Genomic DNA, 20,075 nt, shown 5'->3' on the forward strand with positions numbered 1-20,075 from the left:
AACCTAGACCGCTAACTGCCTCTACTTTTTTTCATAGTTAAAGGTGGGGTAGGTACGTTTGAGAAACCGGCTCGAGATACACTTTTTGTTATATTCCATGGAATGCTCTTAACATCCCGATAGCAATGAATATCTTAAGTGCTTTGACAAAAAATCCATAAAAAAATGTCATCTGTGGAAGCCGTAATACTGTAAAAAGCACGACCAATCATTTTAGCCGGCCCGGCTAAAATAACTGGATGGCCTACCTGCCTGTCAGCCTTCCATCTGTGCACAAACTGATCTCGTGCCCTCATTGGTCATGTGCGCGTTTGTGTGTGTTGGAGGAGGGGCTCTGTAAGGAAGTGGCAGATTTCTTCCGGCTGTGTATTTTCAAATTCTAGCACACTCGAGCTGGTTACTCCCAAATTACCTACCCCACCTTTAATGTGTCCCGACGGCAACATTTGTTTCACTTAACATCCTGCTTGAACAAAACCTGCCTCTTGCTACACCCCATATTAGCTCTGACTAATAGTGATATCATGCTTCATCAAAGATTTGAGTAATGTCATACATCACCACTGACTCATTCTCTTTATCTCCTCTCTCGTCGTCTCTTCTCTTTTCAGGAGCTGCACATGCCCTCTAGGGTGGAAGCTCTGTCCTTTGCGGCCCTAGTTGATGGGTACTTCCGGCTGACAGTGGATGCCCATCACTTCCTGTGCAAGGAGGTGGCCCCTGCTTCAGTGGTGCACAACATCAACAACGGCTGCCATGGACCCATCTGGTTTGTACCGGCAGTTTTAATGCGAATCTGTGTATATATGGGCATGTGCTTGTTTGCCTACAAAAACACTGGACACAGAAAGTCATACTACTCATAATGGTAACACTATAATAACCATTACATTACATTTAGCTGACACTTTCATCCAAAGCGACTTACAATAAGTGCATTCGACCAAGAAGATACAAACTTTGAAGAAAACAGAATCATATAAGTACATCAGGTTTCATAGAGCCAAAACATTTCAAGTGCTACTCAACTGGCTTTAGATAAGCCAGTCCTTTATTAGTATAAAAGTGCTTTGTTAGTAATTATTTGTTAATAAATTATAAATTGGTAGTTTAATAAAACTTTTCGTTTACATGTATTTTTCTTTAAACAAACAATTCAATTATAAAGTATACTGTTTGCTTGGTATTAGTTAGAAATAACTTACTTTATTAGATATGTTAACAGATTATTGTTGCACACAAAATAAATTATATGATTTCCTATAATATATAAAAAGGTGTTAAGTATTACCAATTGCCATTACCATTGTGTTTTTCCTCCCCAGCACGGAGTACGCCATCCAAAAGCTCCGTCAGGAGGGCAACGAGGAGGGCACCTACGTCCTACGCTGGAGCTGCACCGACTACCAGTACATCATCATCACTGTGGTCTGCACTGAGGTAGGGAACACTTCTTTATACAGTGTGAGGAACCCGTTTGTCATTCATCACCACATTAAAACCAGAAAATGTCTTCAGATTTCTATTATTTATTGGACTCTAAACAATATAGAAGAAAACAATATATGTCCTAACTCAAATTTATAATAATAATAAGTAAATACAAATGTTAATATAATTAGTAACTATTTTTTATTGTAAGTATTATATCTGATTATTATTGTTTTAGTATTTTAAATATAAAAAGAAACATTGTCAACAAATGTTTGAGGACTATTCTACCACTTACTATTCATTTTAAAGAACAAACTGAAATGTATTTGAAACATTTGAAAATAAACTCAAAATGAAACTGACATAAAAGGACAAAACACTCCCTAGTTCAAATATAATCACAATGTTTTCTTTTGTTGTGAACAAAAACTCAAAATCACACCCATATTGACCGTTTTATTTTCAGTATATAAAATCTTTCTCTTTCTCCACACAGATCGACCTGAAGGAGTCTCGTACTGTGCGTCAGTATAAGAACTTCCAGATTGAGGTGGCCCCCACTGGGTTCCGCTTGTACGGCACTGAGACGGTCCGGGCCACTCTGTTCGAGCTGCTGGAGCACCTGGAGGGCCAAAGCCTTCGCACAGACCATCTCCAGTTCCAGCTGCAGCGCTGTTGCCCTCCACAGCCTAGAGGTAAGCTTAATCAAACCATGGACATACAAAAAATACATGGTGAACTAATCAAAGGCATGTGCACTAACCAATACCCAGATGAGGAGAAGCACACAGTACTGCAACTTCATTAAGCTTAAAGAGCCTGTGACAGCATCCCATCAACTGTTGTGCAATGAAATATTGGGCTACTAGTATTCTCGAACCGTCAGTTTAAAAAAGAAAAAGCGATACCGTTCCGTTAAATATCAATAATTTCGAACATCGCGGGAAAATTCCTTCGACTCATTTTGAAGTTTTGGGGGAAGCCGGAAGTGACGTCAATGCGGGAACGCTTCACTGTGCGGCGAGAGAGCCAAACACGGACAAAGTGTGTTGTCATGCGTAGAAATGGTGAATTACTGAGTTTAGGCACGTTAATAACGTTGTAATGAAGTTGACTACAGTATATTCATATTTGTCAGTGCTTTCATGTCAATTCGGCGAACATAAACATAAATGATCGTGGTGAAGATGATGATTACATTAGGATTAAAAATCGGTAGTGAGAGCTGCTGATTTTCCTCCCGTAGGATGTGATATAAAAATAAATCGATTATTTTTGTAGTTGTAAACTCAAGTGGATGAAACTACATTTATTAGTGCTTTCATGTCAATTCGGCGAACATATGATACATTAAATGATCGTGAGAATGATGATTAAAAATCGTTTGTTTGAGCCTGTCTGCATTTCCTGATGAGAAAACAAACCGATGCTTGTTGTAGTTGTAGTACACCAACATGGATTAAACGTGTGTTTTTTTCACCACAATGTTGGGGAAATTAATGGATAAAAGGCACGGATTATTATTATTATTATTATTCCCACTCCGATCGGGACACTAGGTCCACCGTTTCCCCGCAGCGAGGCTCCCCCCGTTGACAGTTTACGTGGGCTGGGTGCAGTCGCGGACTGGCCATCGGGACCAATCCTGATGGGCCGGTACCGAAGTGGGCCGGTCGGATAAGTCACTAGCACATCCCCCATAGGCGGCGCGTGAGGCTCAGGTTTGGGAAGGCTAAATAACTTTTTTTACCTGACGCTGCCCGCCTCCGGCGTCTATAGAAAAGAGATCAACTCAGTGTGTGGAGTTTAAATCTCTCAAGTCATATTACAGGATAAAGGAAATACAGTTTAAACTGCCATATGCAGAGAAGACGCCGACGCCGACGTGTCGCACTTATCATTCATATTACATCATCAATCAGATCATCGATCATATAATATCATAATATATCAAATATTTCCTTATCTGCCGTGTCTGGCCGTGCAACACTTACAGTGTCACATACTGTATGCAGAAGTATTATTTTAAGCAACACATTATGTTGACGAAACACTCGAGTCAAATGTAATTAAAGTCAGATCCACTGTGTCTTAGACTTGAACGCGCTCTCAGCTGGAGAGAGAAAGCCTGGCTTGATTTACCGAGTTGATAACCAGCGTCTTAGGACCGCTTAGCGAGATCTCGTTTGTTAGTTTGTTGTTGTTAGTTTGTTTGTTACTCAAACATATCCAGGGTCTGTTGAACTGGCTTCGTAGTACAGGGCACAGGTGGCTAGCAGCGCTAATGTCAAAGACACAGACATTATATTTGTATTTTACCAGGATGCAGTGACACAAATATTTACATATTTACATTTACTATCTACAGCACCCGCCGCCCCTGACATCCCCCACTCCCCCCGTTGACAATTTACTAGCGGTACCGAAGTGGGCCGGTCGAGGGTCCCGGGATGATTTTTAGTCCCATTCCACCACTGGCTACATGACCGTATTATCGCCCATATTGACGCACCTAATTCCTAAACTTCTAACAGATACAACATAAACCGATCCTTCAGCCTCATATGAGCTCTCAGACACGTTCAACATTAAACTGTCATCGCTGTCTGAGCTTGCTGCTGTGTGCACCATCGTGCGTTTACATGCAGATGCTGGGATCCTGAACGGTGCAGCTGGAGCTGTGCCCGCAATGACGTCACACATAATTTGGCGGGACTTGAAGAATCCCCGAGAAGATCCAGAAAATGGTCAACATTGAAGGGCAGATTAATGGTTATCAAAGTACAAATATCCAAAATCAGTTCAGTAACGGTTTTCAAGGGGACAATATTTACTCAAATTGAAGGGTTTGGATGATGGGGGAAACTCGTGTCACGGGCTCTTTAAAGGTCCCCTATTATTCTGTTTTTCATCAATATATTATAGGTCTCAGATATATACAAAACATGTCTCTGAAGTGTTTGGAGGAGATTCAGGTGATAAGGAATCTTTTTTCCTGAAACTTTCAGAATCTCTTTACACAGAGGGGATACATGTTTATGTTGAAAATACATGAAAAGTGGATTTTGCACAATAGGTGACCTTTAATAACTTAAAATAATGTAAGTAAAAGGGCTGACAGTGAAATATACACACAAAATACCATAGCAACATCATAAAAAAAGCTGGGTTTCAAAGGTAGCGAAAGTGGATTAGAGAAGATTTGATATGACTCCTGTTTAGGGCTGCTCAATTAATCGTATTTTAATCGCAATTACGATTATGGCTTGCAACGATTACGAAAACAACGTAATCGAAATAATTATATACGATTTATTTTTGTATTACTTTTTTTTGTATTGGTTTTTCAGTTGAATTATACTTACAGTTCAGGGTAATCAACTGTTAAAAACATACTGTTCACATTTTTCTCCAATAAATTGATGTTTTCAAAGTAAATGGGTCGTTTTTAATAATCGTGATATCAATTATTGACCCAAATAATCGAGATTATGTTTTTGCCATAATCGAGCAGCCATAATTTATGTTTCACCATAAGTGATGAGGGAGCAGGCCATCTACATTCCAACCGTTCTCATTATTACAGGAGATCTGGGTAGTGAGCAGAAGTGAGATTCAGGTGGCTACTCCTGTTTGTTAAAAACATTTAGAAACGTTTGACCCGGGGGGAGAAAATGAAATGATTAAGACATATTATGGTTAGCAGCAGGAATTTCACCAACACCAATTATGAACATCCTCAGTCCACACCCATACTGCAACCCTCCCCTCTGCAGTATCGTGTGCAATGCTACTTAAACACTGGGTGTGGCAACGCGTTTAACGAACCACACATGCCTGTGATGTTGGGTGGGGGCAGAATTGCAACAGACTTGAACTGTATAACCCACAGAGGTCAATGAAGCAAAACCTTCCCTCCATACAGGATTTAGAGTGGAGCTGCCTGTTATAGAAGATGTGTTTGTTTTTGTCGCTAAGGGAGGGTACCTGAAGCAGGCAAGAGCAATCTGTGTGAAATGGTGTCAGGGAGGAAGATAGTTGTAAATGTGGGTTTCCGGAGCCAAACTAGCAGATCTTGTGTTTCCCCCGCTCAGGGAAAGGTGGAGATGTGTGTGCATGGATGTGTTGAGCTGTGTACGTTTGTTGGGGTTGTGTGGTGTTGATCATTATCATGAGGTACAACTGTTTGGGTTAAGAGTTAGGCTCTTCATTTTTATCTGCCTAAAAGAACGATATAAGTGCTGTGATGTTATTTCAAATATTTAGTTTTATACCACACTCTTGCTGACACCGGTGTCTCCACATCCTGAGCATATGATCCAAGTAATACTCCTACACTAATGATATGTTGGGTCTTTGCATGGTTTTAACTGTTGGGAAAGTAATACAGAGTGGGAATGCAATGGCAGATGCATCACATCTGTCTACATGGTTTTAGGTTAAACAAGTTTGTGTACTTATCACTAGAATATGGGTTTTCTCCCATAAACATGAGCAAAGTAAATGACTATGGTTAGGTCTGGATTGTGTAAACGGGATAAGGATTGGGTGCATGGCACAAAGTAGCACCATTTAGCAGCAACATACTGGTGGAACAGGCTACTAGATTTGCATGACTCATCTGCCAAAACTGAGGGTTAAATAATAAATAAATTGTGAACATACATTAGGCCATTTAGCCGGCAGACAACAAAAAGTTGCCATTTTGAACCCACATTGAGTACATGTTTTATTTGTACATTTACATCTATTATTTAGTTTGCATAAAGACCCAGATTGCATACAGAAGAGTGCTTTTAACACTCTTTGATGGTGAATGTATGGTGATGCTGATGGAGTGCAGATACTTCCCCCTTAAACCACAGTGCGCTGGTTTTGTCACAACATCAGACACCCACAGACACACACTTGCAAGCACATATAGTACGACAATAGGCACAAAGACACATTTTTATTTCATCCTCCCACCCACAGCTCTGTATATACAAAAAATAAACTGAATCAGTGTGGCAAGCCGCCCCGAATAGCTGTTCACATCAATGCCACATTGACGTAATAGTTTAGAGCTTGTTTTACCACATGTATACATACACTGACTGTTGGGCTTTCATGCTGGATACCAGCGCATATGTAGCATATACACATGTGTTGCTTTTTTTAGGTGCTGCGATAGACAGTGCCCCACGCTGTGAATACACTTCTGCTTTTATTGGTTTCAGAGTCCATTGTTGTTGCGGGAAAGCATTGCATTGTTTAAATCAATCTAAAGTTGACAGTTTCAAAACAACCTGACCTTGAAGACACCAGAAGCAGACGTTTGATTCTCTGAGGCGATACCTAACAAAAACAGCTGTCAAGTCTCTGCTGCTTGATTTTGAAAAAGAAGAATGGAAAATACTTTAATGGTTTTGAAAATGGCCCTGTGAAAATGACTTTGTAGTATGCTCACCTTCAATAAGAACCCTGTTATGGCTTTTTAAATGTGTGTCTGTGTTGCAGAGATTTCTAACCTGCTGGTGGTAACCAAAGAAAGAGAACCGCTGCTTCTGACTCCCATGCAGGGGAGTCAGGTCAGCTTCCATCGCATTCTCAAGGAGGAAATCAAACAGGTACAGCCTCTCAACTTCACGTATGTCTCCCATATGATGGTCAGAGCATGAATGTAAATGTAATATACAAATATTCAAATAAATAACGAACCAACATTTTCCTCCATATAATGTATTAGAAGGTTTGAAATGAATGTACAGTAGATTTAGTTTTTATGAAAACGGTTTAAGCTTCCAGTGTGCCGTATATGTTGTACAGAAGACCTTCACAAACAACACATCTACTGCAGTTTAGTCAAATGCAAACAACTGAACTAATCCACACAGGATCATTTATACCTAACAACAGATTTGATCCTCTTAGGATTTCTCCTATATGAAAAGACACTTCAGATCTACAGTATACAGACATTACTTCGACTATGTGAACTTGCATATTTTATGTAAATATTGACATATCTCAGTTTACATTTTTTACACAACTCCATTGTTTTGCTCTGTCTCTGTAAGTACGTGCAGAGGTTTGTCCAAACCCTAGCTAACAACACTAATGCTAATGCTCTAATATTCTTGTAGTAGCCGTAGTTTGGAAACTGGTTCTAACTATGCTTTTCTGGGTTGTGTGAACCAGGAGGAGCACCTTGGCCCGGGCACAAGAACCAACATCTACTCAGGCTCACTGATGGTGAAAAGTATAGAGGACGATGAGGAGAATGGAGGGAACTCATCCTCCCAGCAGGTGAAGGTGGTCCTGAAGGTGCTGGGTTCTGGACACAGGGACATCTCACTGGTGAGAAACACTCACAGATCCTGTATCCTGGTCTTAAGAGCACTACATCCATTCTGTAACATCTTACTATACTCAAAGATCCTACTTAGTAGAAGCAAGCTGTTTCAAAATCAAAAGGTTTCTGCAGTGTGCCTTGTGTCGAGTTATCTCTGTCTTTCTGTGTACAGGCCTTCTTCGAAACAGCCAGCATGATGCGACAAGTGTCCCACAAACACATAGTACTGCTTTATGGAGTGTGTGTCCGCAACCAGGAGAGTGAGTGCCTTAATGAGCTGTGTGTTTGTAAATGTGTCTTGAGAGTGTAAGGCTGTTTCTGACCCCTTCTCTCTCTGTGTTTGTGTGTAACAGATATCATGGTTGAGGAGTTTGTGCAGCTAGGACCCCTGGACTTGTTTATGAGGAGACAGCAGACGCCCCTCAGCACACCGTGGAAGTTCCAGGTGGCCATGCAGCTGGCCTCAGCTCTCAGCTACTTGGTAAGACAGGAAAAGACACACACACATGCACACTAACTATAAAATGTAAGCACAGCCCTGTATGGATCACTGCGTATGCACCATTTTTTGTTCTCTTTGCTATCTCACTTTTGGTCTAATAGTTGTGTTATATTGTGTGTGTGTATGTGTGTGTGTGTGTTTGTGTGTGTGTGTGTGTGTGTGTTTTTAGGAGGACAAAAAGCTGGTCCATGGCTTTGTGTGTGCTAAAAACATCCTGCTGGCCAGAGACGGGCTGGACGCGGATGAAGGAGGGCCCTTCATCAAGCTCAGCGACCCAGGAATACCAATTACAGTACTCACCAGAGAGGGTTAGTACAAAGTATTACATATTTGATACACAGTAGTAACACATGTGGGTTGTATATTATACTGGTGTCTATCTAATGTTATGCCATACAATACACTACAATTTATAACAGTTACTTAATCCCATACAAATCCCTACTTTAATGGTTCTTGCCGTGGTTCTGAGTCCCTCTCTGAGTTCTTCATTTAGCTTCTTCCAGTTTGTCTTCAGGGGTTAAGATTTTGATGTTTATTTTTATCACGATGTGTACGTTTTTTTACGAGGAGTAACTCTCACAGTGGAAAAGGAAGGGCATGTCTCTCGACCTCACCATTAGAAAAGTTCCTATCTATACCCACACACATACACAAAGACATTAAGACATGGCTGCGCAGCGTCCACAGCCAGTTGGATCACTTCCTGTGTCCCATCTCTGATGTCTCTTTATCTTTTGCTCTCTTTTTCTCTCTCTTTTTCTGGCTTACTAAAAGTGAAACTTTTTTTAAAAGTAAAAATTGCTGCCATGGAAAATGTCACAATCACTTCCACTTTCTTTCAAAGTCAGCTGTAAATGACAGTGAAACCAAAATGAGAACACAGTGCTACAGTACAACTGCATGGATACAGGTTTCATTTGGACAATGAATTAGTCAGTTTAATTTTCATTAAATGTTTTAAGTCTAACTAGATCTCCAAAAATACCAAAGTTATGTAGCACTTCATTTAATATGTGAAACACAACACACCTACTAACATATTGACAATGGTCTTGAAGAAATTAGTCAGATTTGTTTTTCTTGTCCTCTGTTGTCCCACAAAAAACTGAAAATATGATTTTTATCAGAACCTTTCCGATCAAGCCTTTGTACGGTATGTATTCACATTTGTCACTTGATCAATACAAATGCATCGGGCACATTTCCCTCTAAGACTGTCATTTGTTTTGTAAAGGCTAGTTTCAGGGAAGATGGCACATGAATAAGGATATTTCTCCAATTGCGCAGTTCCTCGCTAATGTCCGCCCCCTGTTTCTGTTTGGCTGTTAGACCTGCTATGGATGCTCAGATGGATTTGCAAACCACAGGACAGACTGGAAATGTTACTCTGCAAATGTTAATCACAGCCCGCCCCTGGGAGTGCTCCTCCCTCCCTCTCTGTTCCCAGAACTCTTTATATGTCTCCCGTTGCCTCCATTACTCTGCAGAACAATCAGTCTTCCAGTTACACATCAATGTCCTTGTATATAGATTGAATTGTACGCATAGAGGGGAAAGTGCTGAGAAACCCACTGGGAGCGTACTTCCCTTCTTCCCAGCAATCTCTGATCACTTTACTTCATTCTCTTTTTTCTCTCTGTTTTTTTGTCCTCACAATCAATTATCTATTTTCCCGCTTTCATTTCTTTCTCCATCTTCCCCTTTCACTCCATACAGCCCCTCCACTGCCTTTCCCCCCTCTTCATTTCTCCTCCTCTTTCCCTCCGGTCAGTCCCCCGGTTTTCCTGTCTGAGCTGCACGCACTAACTTACGCCCCTCATCTGACGCATTTGTATAGACGGAAAGCCAAGCGTGGAGGTCAGCCAATCAGCAGTAATTTATTTCCTAGTATTATGAATAGGTGAGAGTATTCCAGCAACCATTCATTCCAGGTTATTCCAGAATGTTGTTAGCATTTGGTGTAAGTGATCATATGTATCTTGTACATACTGTATGACACTACCATACGAGTTACACATTTCAAATTTACGGTTGAAATAAACACTCTGCTGTATTTACGTTTAATCCATCAATGAATCTATATACTGTAAATTAGGGCTGCTCAATTAATCGTATTTGAATCGCGATTACGATTATGGCTTGCAACGATTACGAAAACAACGTAATCTAAATAAAACGGTAATTTTTTAATTATTATTTTTACTTTTTTTTTTTTTCCAGTTGAATTACACTTAGAGTTCAGGGTAATCAACTGTTAAAAACATACTGTTCACATTTTTTTTCTCCAATAAATGGATGTTTTCAAAGTCGAGTTTAATAATCGCAATTACAATTATTGACCCAAATAATCGAAATTATGATTTTTGCCATAATCGAGCAGCCCTACTGTAAGTAGACATGCATAATCTGTAAGTAACCCCCTGCTTAAATACAATAAGTACTGTTGTTGAAAGGTGAAGTCTGTATTTCACATATATCTGTGAGGAAACACTTATTGCAATTACATTTAAACATCACACTAGCTTTATTTAAACTGTGTAAAAACAGGTCTGTTGATTCACACTTCTGTGTATCTCACTCATCTCCAAACAATGATCTTTTGTGTTTTTTATGAAGACACAAATGTGTGTCTGATTGATTGGCAGTTGCTAAAGCTGACTTGGTTTGCCTCTGCAGAGTGTGTGCATCGCATTCCATGGATCGCTCCTGAGTGTGTGAACAGCATGTCCTCCCTGAGCGTCCCAGCTGACAAGTGGGGCTTTGGTACCACCCTGTGGGAGATCTGCTATGATGGAGAGGAACCCCTCAAAGACAAGAAACTGACAGAGGTACGGAGTAACAACGGCAGGACAATGTGTGATCATATATACATTCTTTAACTTCAAATCTGAGGGCTGCCCTACTTTGTATTGTAGGCCATTTGCCTTTTTCACCTCCTCTGTCCGGTATCTCACATCAATAATCATATTATCATGTCTTTATGCACCTCCTCATGTACATGCATGTGTTTGTGCTGAGCAGAAAGAGCGCTTCTATGCAATGGAGTGCCAACTGGCCACCCCAGACTGCCAAGAGCTGGCTCACCTGATGACCGACTGCATGAACTACGACCCCAAGAAGAGACCTTTCTTCAGGGCTATCGTCAGAGAAATAGTCAACCTTCCAGATAAATGTATGTATGATGGAAATGTGTGTTACTGTGCAATATGTATGTTAGATATGTTCATATTTAGGGGTAGGTGAAAATATGAAGTAAAACCTTTTTTCTCTGCAGTTCTTTCCCCAAAACTTGAATGTTGAGAGTGTGCAGGTTACATGCAGGTACAGGCTCAAACAATGCAGGCAGCTGTCTACAGTTGGAATACGATACGGCTGGTTTGCATGTTTTGTGTCTAACCTAGCAGCGCCCAGTAAGCAGTGCAAAGACAGAGAGAGAGAGAGAGAGAGAGAGAGAGAAAGTTGTTTACTCAACTCAGATGTTCATCAGGAAGTTCACTGGGTGCAATATCACTGATCTGCCCCTCTGCTGGGCCCCATAGCAACATAACACTGCCTCTTCTTCCACCTGCTGGCCAGGATTAGGAACTGCAGTGTTGTTCCACCATTTTATAAAAAAAATCTAAAGAATGCAACACAATCGCCTAAATCGAACAACATTGTGATATATATTGCACCAAAACATTTTACAATATGAAGTCAGACACATATTTATCAGATTGTGAGATAGTGCTGTTGTAATAAAGCTTAAAGCTGTATAAGGAACTTTCCAGAAACTATTTTTTCAAATAAACTATATCATAATTATTTAAACCATAAATACAGAATGAGTCTTGGTTGTGTTATGATTTTTCTTTACTAAAAGTTGCCATTTGTGTTGAAACCAGAGTCTGCGAGCAGTTACATAACCACCAAACATCTTGCAACACTGTCAACCACATTTGACTTCCTCTGACAAAAGTGTGCTTATGTTGAAGACAATACATGTTCTACCGAGCATGTTTAATGTATTTCTTTCTTTTTCCATCGCTCAGACCCATCCTTCAAAGCCCAGCCTCAAACAGGGGTGGACCCAACTATGTTTGAAAAGAGATTCTTGAGGAAGATCAGAGATCTGGGCGAGGTAAACTCTTCCTGCTGTATCTAAGCTTTTGTGTTAATCCCTGTATGAAAACATTTACGATAATGATCTAATAAAACATCCTGACCATTTAGTTCACATGCATTTTGATCATATTGAATTAAATCTATAGTTAACATGTATTCATATTTTATACTTCATCTACGTAGTTGCAGTATGTTTTTTTTTTCTATTAAGGATGCCGTCCGAGGTTTTATTATTATCATTATTTTCATCTTTCATAACTTAAAAACAAACTGCAAGGATGATTAAAACAACAGCAAATATTTTCTTCAGATCAAAGACACCCTGATACAGGACTAAAGGACAATAGGCAGATATCTGAAATGACCCGCAAAGTAGAGTAACTTCTTCATGATCATCCTGTCACATATTCCTCATGCAGGGCCACTTTGGCAAAGTGGAGCTGTGTCGCTACGATCCTCGAGGAGATAGAACCGGAGAGCTGGTGGCGGTGAAGTCCTTGAAGCCGGAAAACCGGGAGGAGCAGAGCAACAACCTCTCGAGTGAGATTGACATCCTGAAAGCACTCTACCATGAAAACATTGTCAAATACAAGGGCATCTGCCAGGAGGAAGGTAAGAGGAAAAGAGTGCCTGCAAAAATAAACACTGACGTATGTATATTCAGCTGCAGACAAACAGAAATCCACCTGTGTGTCTGAGTCACTCAGCACAGATCAAAACAGGGTTCAGAGGGTTGTTGTATTAATACATTAAACCAGAAAGCAAGCTTTTATTGTCGAGGTACAATCATGTCAGTGTAGAAAAGCATGCTGCATCTAGATTCTAGGTGTAGACAGAGGGGATTTCTTTCATCCTGTTCCCTCTCAACCCATAAGACCCCGACCCATTTCTACTTCTGGGAACATCATTTAGACTTAATAGACCACATAGAACACATTTCTGACCCCCCCTTCACTTCATGCAGAGCTTAGTGTCCTTAAGTTATACTCAAATTCCAGGCCGGCATTTCAGTGATAGGAGTTTATTCCAGCATGAACCAACGTTCTACACAAAGACCCAAACAAACAGGCATGTATGCCTCTCATCAGAATCACTGACTTTCGCATCTCGATCAAATCTAGACTGTCATTAATTACACTTTCCGCTGTTAAGCAGATATTTCCTGAATCTTTCGACTCGCAGAAAAAAAACTGGACAACTAATCTTTCATCCGAATCACAAAAGAAAAGCTTTTGACCTGTTTTCCATATTGCAGTACACTTACTCTCTAGGAAGTAACTATACATATCTTAAGAATACGGGTAATTGTTGGTAAACTGCCTCCTGGGGTTTATACTTAGAAGACATAAGACTGGGGTTTATACTTAGAAGACATAAGGCTGGGGTTTATACTTAGAAGACATAAGACTGGGGTTTATACTTAGAAGACATAAGACTGGGGTTTATACTTAGAAGACATAAGACTGGGGTTTATACTTAGAAGACATAAGACTGGGGTTTATACTTAGAAGACATAAGACTGGGGTTTATACTTAGAAGACATAAGGCTGGGGTTTATACTTAGAAGACATAAGGCTGGGGTTTATACTTAGAAGACATAAGACTGGGGTTTATACTTAGAAGACATAAGACTGGGGTTTATACTTAGAAGACATAAGACTGGGGTTTATACTTAGAAGACATAAGGCTGGGGTTTATACTTAGAAGACATAAGACTGGGGTTTACCAAATGCTTACACAGAAACACACAAGCTGTTATTTATGAAAGACTACACTGCTGATATCTGCCTCTGATTTCTGTTGATGTGTGAATCTGTTTGTAGGTGCTCAGGCCATTAAGCTGATCATGGAGTACCTTCCCCTGGGCAGTCTGAAGGAGTATCTCCCCCGAAACAAAAGCAAGACCAGCCTCGGCACCCTGCTCAGCTACTCTGAACAGATCTGCAAGGTAAAAGGGAATGTCCTCTTACCAGCTAGTACAATCTAGTACATCTTATACGGGTAGTTAGACAATAACAGAGTGCCTTTTTTAACCAACACCTGACCTCTTTTGTTAAAAAGATAGTTATCCTAGCATACCCAATCATTTAATATGCTTCAGGTTTAACCCTTCCTTGTGGTAAGTGCTTTCCAAAAGAACAACAAACAGAAATGTTCACATGATTGTTGTGAGTTGGTGATGCTGGTTGTTTGCTTTTGAAATAATAATATAACTTATTGGTCAAAATGTCTCAGAAAAGACAACCTCACTCTGTTCTTGCTAATCTGCCCAAAAAATAAGAAGTCCTAAGGGGTGCTGTTGCCATGTTGAATGAAATACGTTAGAAACATTGTGGAAACGGTGCAGGAGTCTGAAACAAAGGCTGGTATTGCAGCAGGTATTTAGATTTATAGTTGAAGCATAATATGTGCATCATTAAATCATTTGCAGGTCCTCTCCCATCATACGATGTTTTCTATGTCTGCATGTTCCAATCACCCATAGACTGCATTTCTCTAACTTTGAAACGTTGAGCAATGTCCTATTTTTTTATTTTAAGGGAATGGAGTATCTTGGATCCCGAAACTACATCCACCGTGACCTGGCTGCCCGAAACGTGCTGGTGGAGAACGAGAGGACCGTGAAGATCGGAGATTTCGGCCTAACCAAAAGCATCAAGGAAAACGAGGGATATTACACCGTCAAAGACGAAAACGACAGCCCTGTTTTCTGGTGAGTCAAGAGGGAAAGGGAGTTATCAAACGTCATACTCTCTCAGGCCGGGCTGAGATGTTATTGTTACAAGAGACTTTGTAAAGGAAGAGGGGGAAATACTAAAAGACGTGAAAAGATGGGAATGAAGGTGATACGCTGTGGAGCGTACAGTGTTTCCCCTAGGTTTACTGCTTTGGGGGGGCGCTGCCTGAGCAGGGGGGGGTTGTCATTGGGATATTTTAAATCCTCTGGAGCAGAGAGAGGAGCTGTGGATTGTTGTCATCAGTGTTTCTTAGGGTCAAAAACACTAAACTCACGACTTAAAATGAAAGCGGTTAGTTTATTTAATAAAAGAGCACATGTGAAAAGTGACAGTAGATATAGATTAGTTGCAATTTAAATAAAAAGAATTATAATTTTATTTTATTTTTTAAACACCTTGAGTTTCAATGGGGGGCGCGGGGCTCCGTTGACGGGGCTCCGTTGGCGGGGCGCAGCGCCCCTCCAAGACAATGGTAGGGGAAACACTGGCGTATATGTGGAATACTGGTGATATAAGATACTCTTAATGGTTTCTCACAAGCATTTCATTGGGTTAAGAAAATGATAATTGTCAAATCTGACAAAGATATTATTTTCTCTATCTCTATAACACCTTACAATCTGATAGCAAACATCCATTCAATCCCTTGATCCCTTATTTTTTTATTCTGCATGGACACAACCATTTTTTTAACAACAAATTGGCTTCCTCTAAATATTTCCAAAAAAGTAGAACATTATAGAAGTTTCCTTCAGCATTTAAAATGTGCTGTTTTTGCCTTTTTCTCTCTGAAGCTGTAAAAGTGTTCATGCTCTTCTTCTAACATGTTCCGTTGTTGTTCAGGTATGCTCCAGAGTGTCTGACTCACTGCAAGTTCTACCTGGCGTCAGACGTCTGGTCCTTCGGGGTGACCATGTACGAACTCATCACCTACTGCGAATCCTCCAAGAGCCCGATGACGGTCAGTTCTACACCCTCACACAGACATCCAACCTCTAACCCTTGCTGTGTGTTTTAAGAGGCTCGGATGATAATTCAACATCACACACACTGTACCGCTCTTGCAGAAAATAAGACATGTTTTTATCACAGTCGTTTGTCTGTGGCAGATGGTGTCAGTCGCTGGCCAAAGCGCCAGACGACGGACTCCACCAGGAGCTAAGAGCTATCATGAAGATCTTCCATTTACATCCAGCTTCTAACTGCCACTGTTATCCTGCGTTACCTGTCACTGTTGCTGGAAACCAAATTGGTATTAAAGATCTACACAGGTCAAGGACTTTTCAAAAAAGAGATCTGTAAAAAGGAATGAAAAAAACCGAGCTATTAAATCCGCACTGGAGTTTTACTTTCATGTTTCACGATTCATTGAAAAGCATTGCACGTCGTTTCTTTTATAACTGGCTCTTGTCTCCCATGCAGCTCTTCCTTGATATGATTGGTCGAACTCAAGGACAGATGACCATCATCCGCCTGGTGAAGGTGTTGGAGGCTGAGCGGAGGCTGCCTCGTCCTGAGTTCTGTCCTGAGCCTGTAAGTCTCATCACCATGACAACACAATGATAGCATCCACACAGACTTTAGACCACAAATGGAAAGAAAAGTAAAAGAAGGGAAGCAACACTCAAAACTGTTTGAATGTTTGATCACAGGTGAGGAGCAAACAATGACGAAACAGCTTCTTATGTATACACGAGGTCTTCGGTGTTGGAGAGGAAACGGGGAAGAAGGTTTCAAAAAAGAAATTCAAAATGGCAATTAAAAACATGTTCTCTTTTACCTCTCTTAAAAAGAATCATAGTAAATAATGCAACTTGTATATTCTTTTGCGCTCTCTCATTCCTTCTACCCCCAACATCTTTTTTTATATTAATGCTCTGAATGCCTAAAATAATATTTGTTGGTATATAAACATTGAAACAAAAGTCAAATGTTACCAAAAAAGTAATGTTTGTAACTGTGTCTTAAAAATACAAAGAGTCATAGTATAGTATTTGATTCATGGCATATAAAGTCATTCATATACAATTTATAAAAATGCCATATTATAGTTTGCCACAAAAAAAGGTCATATTATAATATAGGCCTACTATGTCACCCAAAGAAAGACGGACATTTCCTGAGCAATTACTCTCCTAATGTATGTACACTTGATGTATAGGTTAGTTTTAGTTGTCTGGACACAAGCCTGCAAAAACAGTGGCATGCAAAGGAGGCCGTTTGTCATCAATATTTGTATTGATATTTTAAACGTTGTTAAATTAGTAAATAGAACCAATCAGTGTGCCTGTCTGGCTTGTCAAGCGGTGAGGGCATACAGTAGTTATTACATTTAGGGAATCAGCAAAAAACCCTGAAAAACGTTCCCAGTATTCGATGCAAAACTCCTCGTCACCTTCAAACACTGAACAACTTTATAGCAGCAGCAGCAGCATAATATAACATGCTGATACTGCAGTTTCTAACACTGTTCTTGTTCTCAGGTGTACGAGCTGATGCGCAAGTGCTGGGAGCACAAGCCGGAGAGGAGAATCACCTTCGAGCGCCTGGTGGAGGAGCTGAGCAACATGCAGCAGCAGCTCCAGCCTCAGGACCACATTTAAACCGCCTCAGGTTTAAGGCTCTGGAAGGGAAGTTATCTTCTACCTGCAGACCCCAGATCTGCATCTGCATGTGTCGCTTCATTTGGCTGAAAGACAGTCCTGAAGAATCAGAGCTTCACACAACCCTTCAACAATCCTGAAAAAACGTATTGTCCCATCTGTCATTTTACTATGTTTGTGTTTCTCATTTTTGTTTTTCTATTTCGATGTTTCCTCATTTTATTCTGGATGAAACAAGTACATATATATGTAGCCTTAGCTCACGCTAAATGTGCCGTTATATCTTACAAAAGGACTTCCAAGTGTATCTAAGGGATTGAACTGTCCGCGTCGCCACAAATGTCAAACTCGCTGCTCCGTAATGTGCGCCGAAGGCCTTTATAATCATGTGGACTCTTACTGATGGACTTGGGAGATGGAGGCCGAGCAGAGTCGTTGTTTGGATGGATGGACACAGGCATTAACACAGACACTGATGATGTGTTTTTCAACATGTCTCATGGACTCCTGTCGGGAGGAAATCCCATGATTTTTTATTTTTGTAGTGAGAGACGGAGAGATCGGAGCGATCTGTGGCAGATTGATGTTAATGAAGTGCAGACGCAGTCTAAGAACTGGCTTAAAGAGTCAGTAATGTTTTTTTCACTTTGTTGTTGACATTAGATGTTTTTCCTTTTTAGCTATAATGCAAAACCCTTCATTCCTGGGGAGTTTCTGCTTTTATTAGTTTTATACTGTCAAGCTATTATTATAAGGAGATATCTTACGTTTAATGACATTGTTAAAAGCATCTTTCCTCATTTTCGCACATTAGACAAATGAATCGAGGAATTATTCCACAGATCACTAGATATTCAGTTAGTGGCCGGACACAAACGAGAGCACTTTCTCTGTCAAAGAGCTGTATCTACTTTTATTTGACTAATGTCTCATCTTCCATGTGGTTTCTTCAAATCTGCAGACATCACATATATTGCACCGAGTTATAGTTGGAGGTAGTTCAGTTTTTGTTCTCTGTCCTAAATGTAATTGAACTCTTTAAGTACCTGGGAGAGACACTTGAGGGCAGTATCACTTCACTACTGTTTGTGTAGCTTTCAAAACAATATATTATCAAATGTCTATACTATACAGAATATTGCAAAAACAAAAAAGAGCCATGTTTAGGATTGTATATGCAAGGACTTCAGATGGTACAGTTTCAAGAGAGAATAATTGATCATGGATTATTCACATGGCATTTTATGTTCAGCAAAATATATATTTTTCTTTTTGTGACTTTCATAATTACCTATGTGTAATTTCTATCCAATATGCCAGAATATTCATAAAAAATGTATTTTATCTGCGAGTTTGTGAAATGGTATGAGCAGTTTCTTTTTGTTTCGACTTTAGCCGTTTTATTTCACTCAGACTTTCAAGAAAAGTGAAGTTGCTTTACTGTGGAAAGCGTGGAAAAACTGTAAAACAAGACACAATTGTGCTTCAGTCCACATTTTATTTAGGAATGTAAAAGACAATTCCTTTTACTCAAAATAAGAAAAAAATAAATATGTTTCAAAAATAAGACAAACATATGAATATGGAAGGTAAAAGTATCCATAAATACACAATGAAAAAATAAATAAAATCAATGTTTTTTGGGTTCTGTCTGCGTCAGTCCAAATGCAATATATAATGAAAACCGTTTGTTCTATTCATTTCAGTTTTAAATAGGCATGCTAAAATTGCTCTATAATACCTTATTCACAGTAAAACGATAGCAATGTCAGTGTGATATAAAATGTAGCAAAAATCTACAGTATATTTCAGGTCAGAAAATAATCCACATATGCAACAAAACTGTTTACAGAAGCACAGCAAATCTAGATTCATCTACAGCCAAGAAAAATCTGAATATGTTCAGTATTGCAAAGCTTTGTGATCCGCACACACACACACACACACACAGTCATTCACTATTGTGAAGTCCAGGCTGACTGAAATACGCAGAATACTTCCTGGAACATGGCGATGCTCTGAAGCTTAGAGGACGCTCCGTTTACACATCAGAAAAGTCTGGATTTGAACCTGAAGTGATACAGCTAGAAGAAAATCACAACTAAACTACAAGACTACAAATGAGACATTCTGTTCTGATGGAAATGAGCATCCTTTGAAACCAACAGCATTTTTCTATGTCATATTACTATTAACACAAAAAGATACATGTGTGTGTATGCAGGTTTGTGCTGTGTCACTTCTGGGGAACCAGGAGTCAGTTCAATTACAGATCGATCCTTTGATCTTTCTAAAAAAGTATTTGAAGGCTTAGAACTAGACAAATGCAATAATGAAAACCAATCATTTGGGAGTAG

At 39.9% G+C, this 20,075-nt stretch overlaps 1 protein-coding gene across 1 annotated transcript in view; it reads left to right on the plus strand.

Annotated features, from left to right (window-relative positions):
- Positions 1–19,069, plus strand: part of jak1 (Janus kinase 1) — a 31,898-nt gene extending 12,829 nt beyond the window's left edge. Inside the window, exons 9-25 of the mRNA XM_034210470.1 lie at positions 612–769; positions 1,326–1,440; positions 1,931–2,129; positions 6,934–7,043; positions 7,615–7,773; positions 7,941–8,028; positions 8,122–8,249; positions 8,440–8,578; positions 10,950–11,101; positions 11,295–11,445; positions 12,305–12,393; positions 12,797–12,989; positions 14,201–14,325; positions 14,918–15,090; positions 15,959–16,076; positions 16,538–16,648; positions 17,599–19,069. Coding sequence (XP_034066361.1) covers positions 612–769; positions 1,326–1,440; positions 1,931–2,129; positions 6,934–7,043; positions 7,615–7,773; positions 7,941–8,028; positions 8,122–8,249; positions 8,440–8,578; positions 10,950–11,101; positions 11,295–11,445; positions 12,305–12,393; positions 12,797–12,989; positions 14,201–14,325; positions 14,918–15,090; positions 15,959–16,076; positions 16,538–16,648; positions 17,599–17,718 — 2,328 coding nt within the window. The 3' untranslated portion in view covers positions 17,719–19,069. The remainder of the gene's footprint in view (positions 1–611; positions 770–1,325; positions 1,441–1,930; positions 2,130–6,933; positions 7,044–7,614; positions 7,774–7,940; positions 8,029–8,121; positions 8,250–8,439; positions 8,579–10,949; positions 11,102–11,294; positions 11,446–12,304; positions 12,394–12,796; positions 12,990–14,200; positions 14,326–14,917; positions 15,091–15,958; positions 16,077–16,537; positions 16,649–17,598) is intronic.
- Positions 19,070–20,075: the final 1,006 nt, after the last annotated feature.

This window comes from Gymnodraco acuticeps, unplaced genomic scaffold, assembly GCF_902827175.1.
Source record: "Gymnodraco acuticeps unplaced genomic scaffold, fGymAcu1.1, whole genome shotgun sequence".
In the NCBI taxonomy this organism is placed as follows: Eukaryota; Metazoa; Chordata; class Actinopteri; order Perciformes; family Bathydraconidae; genus Gymnodraco; species Gymnodraco acuticeps.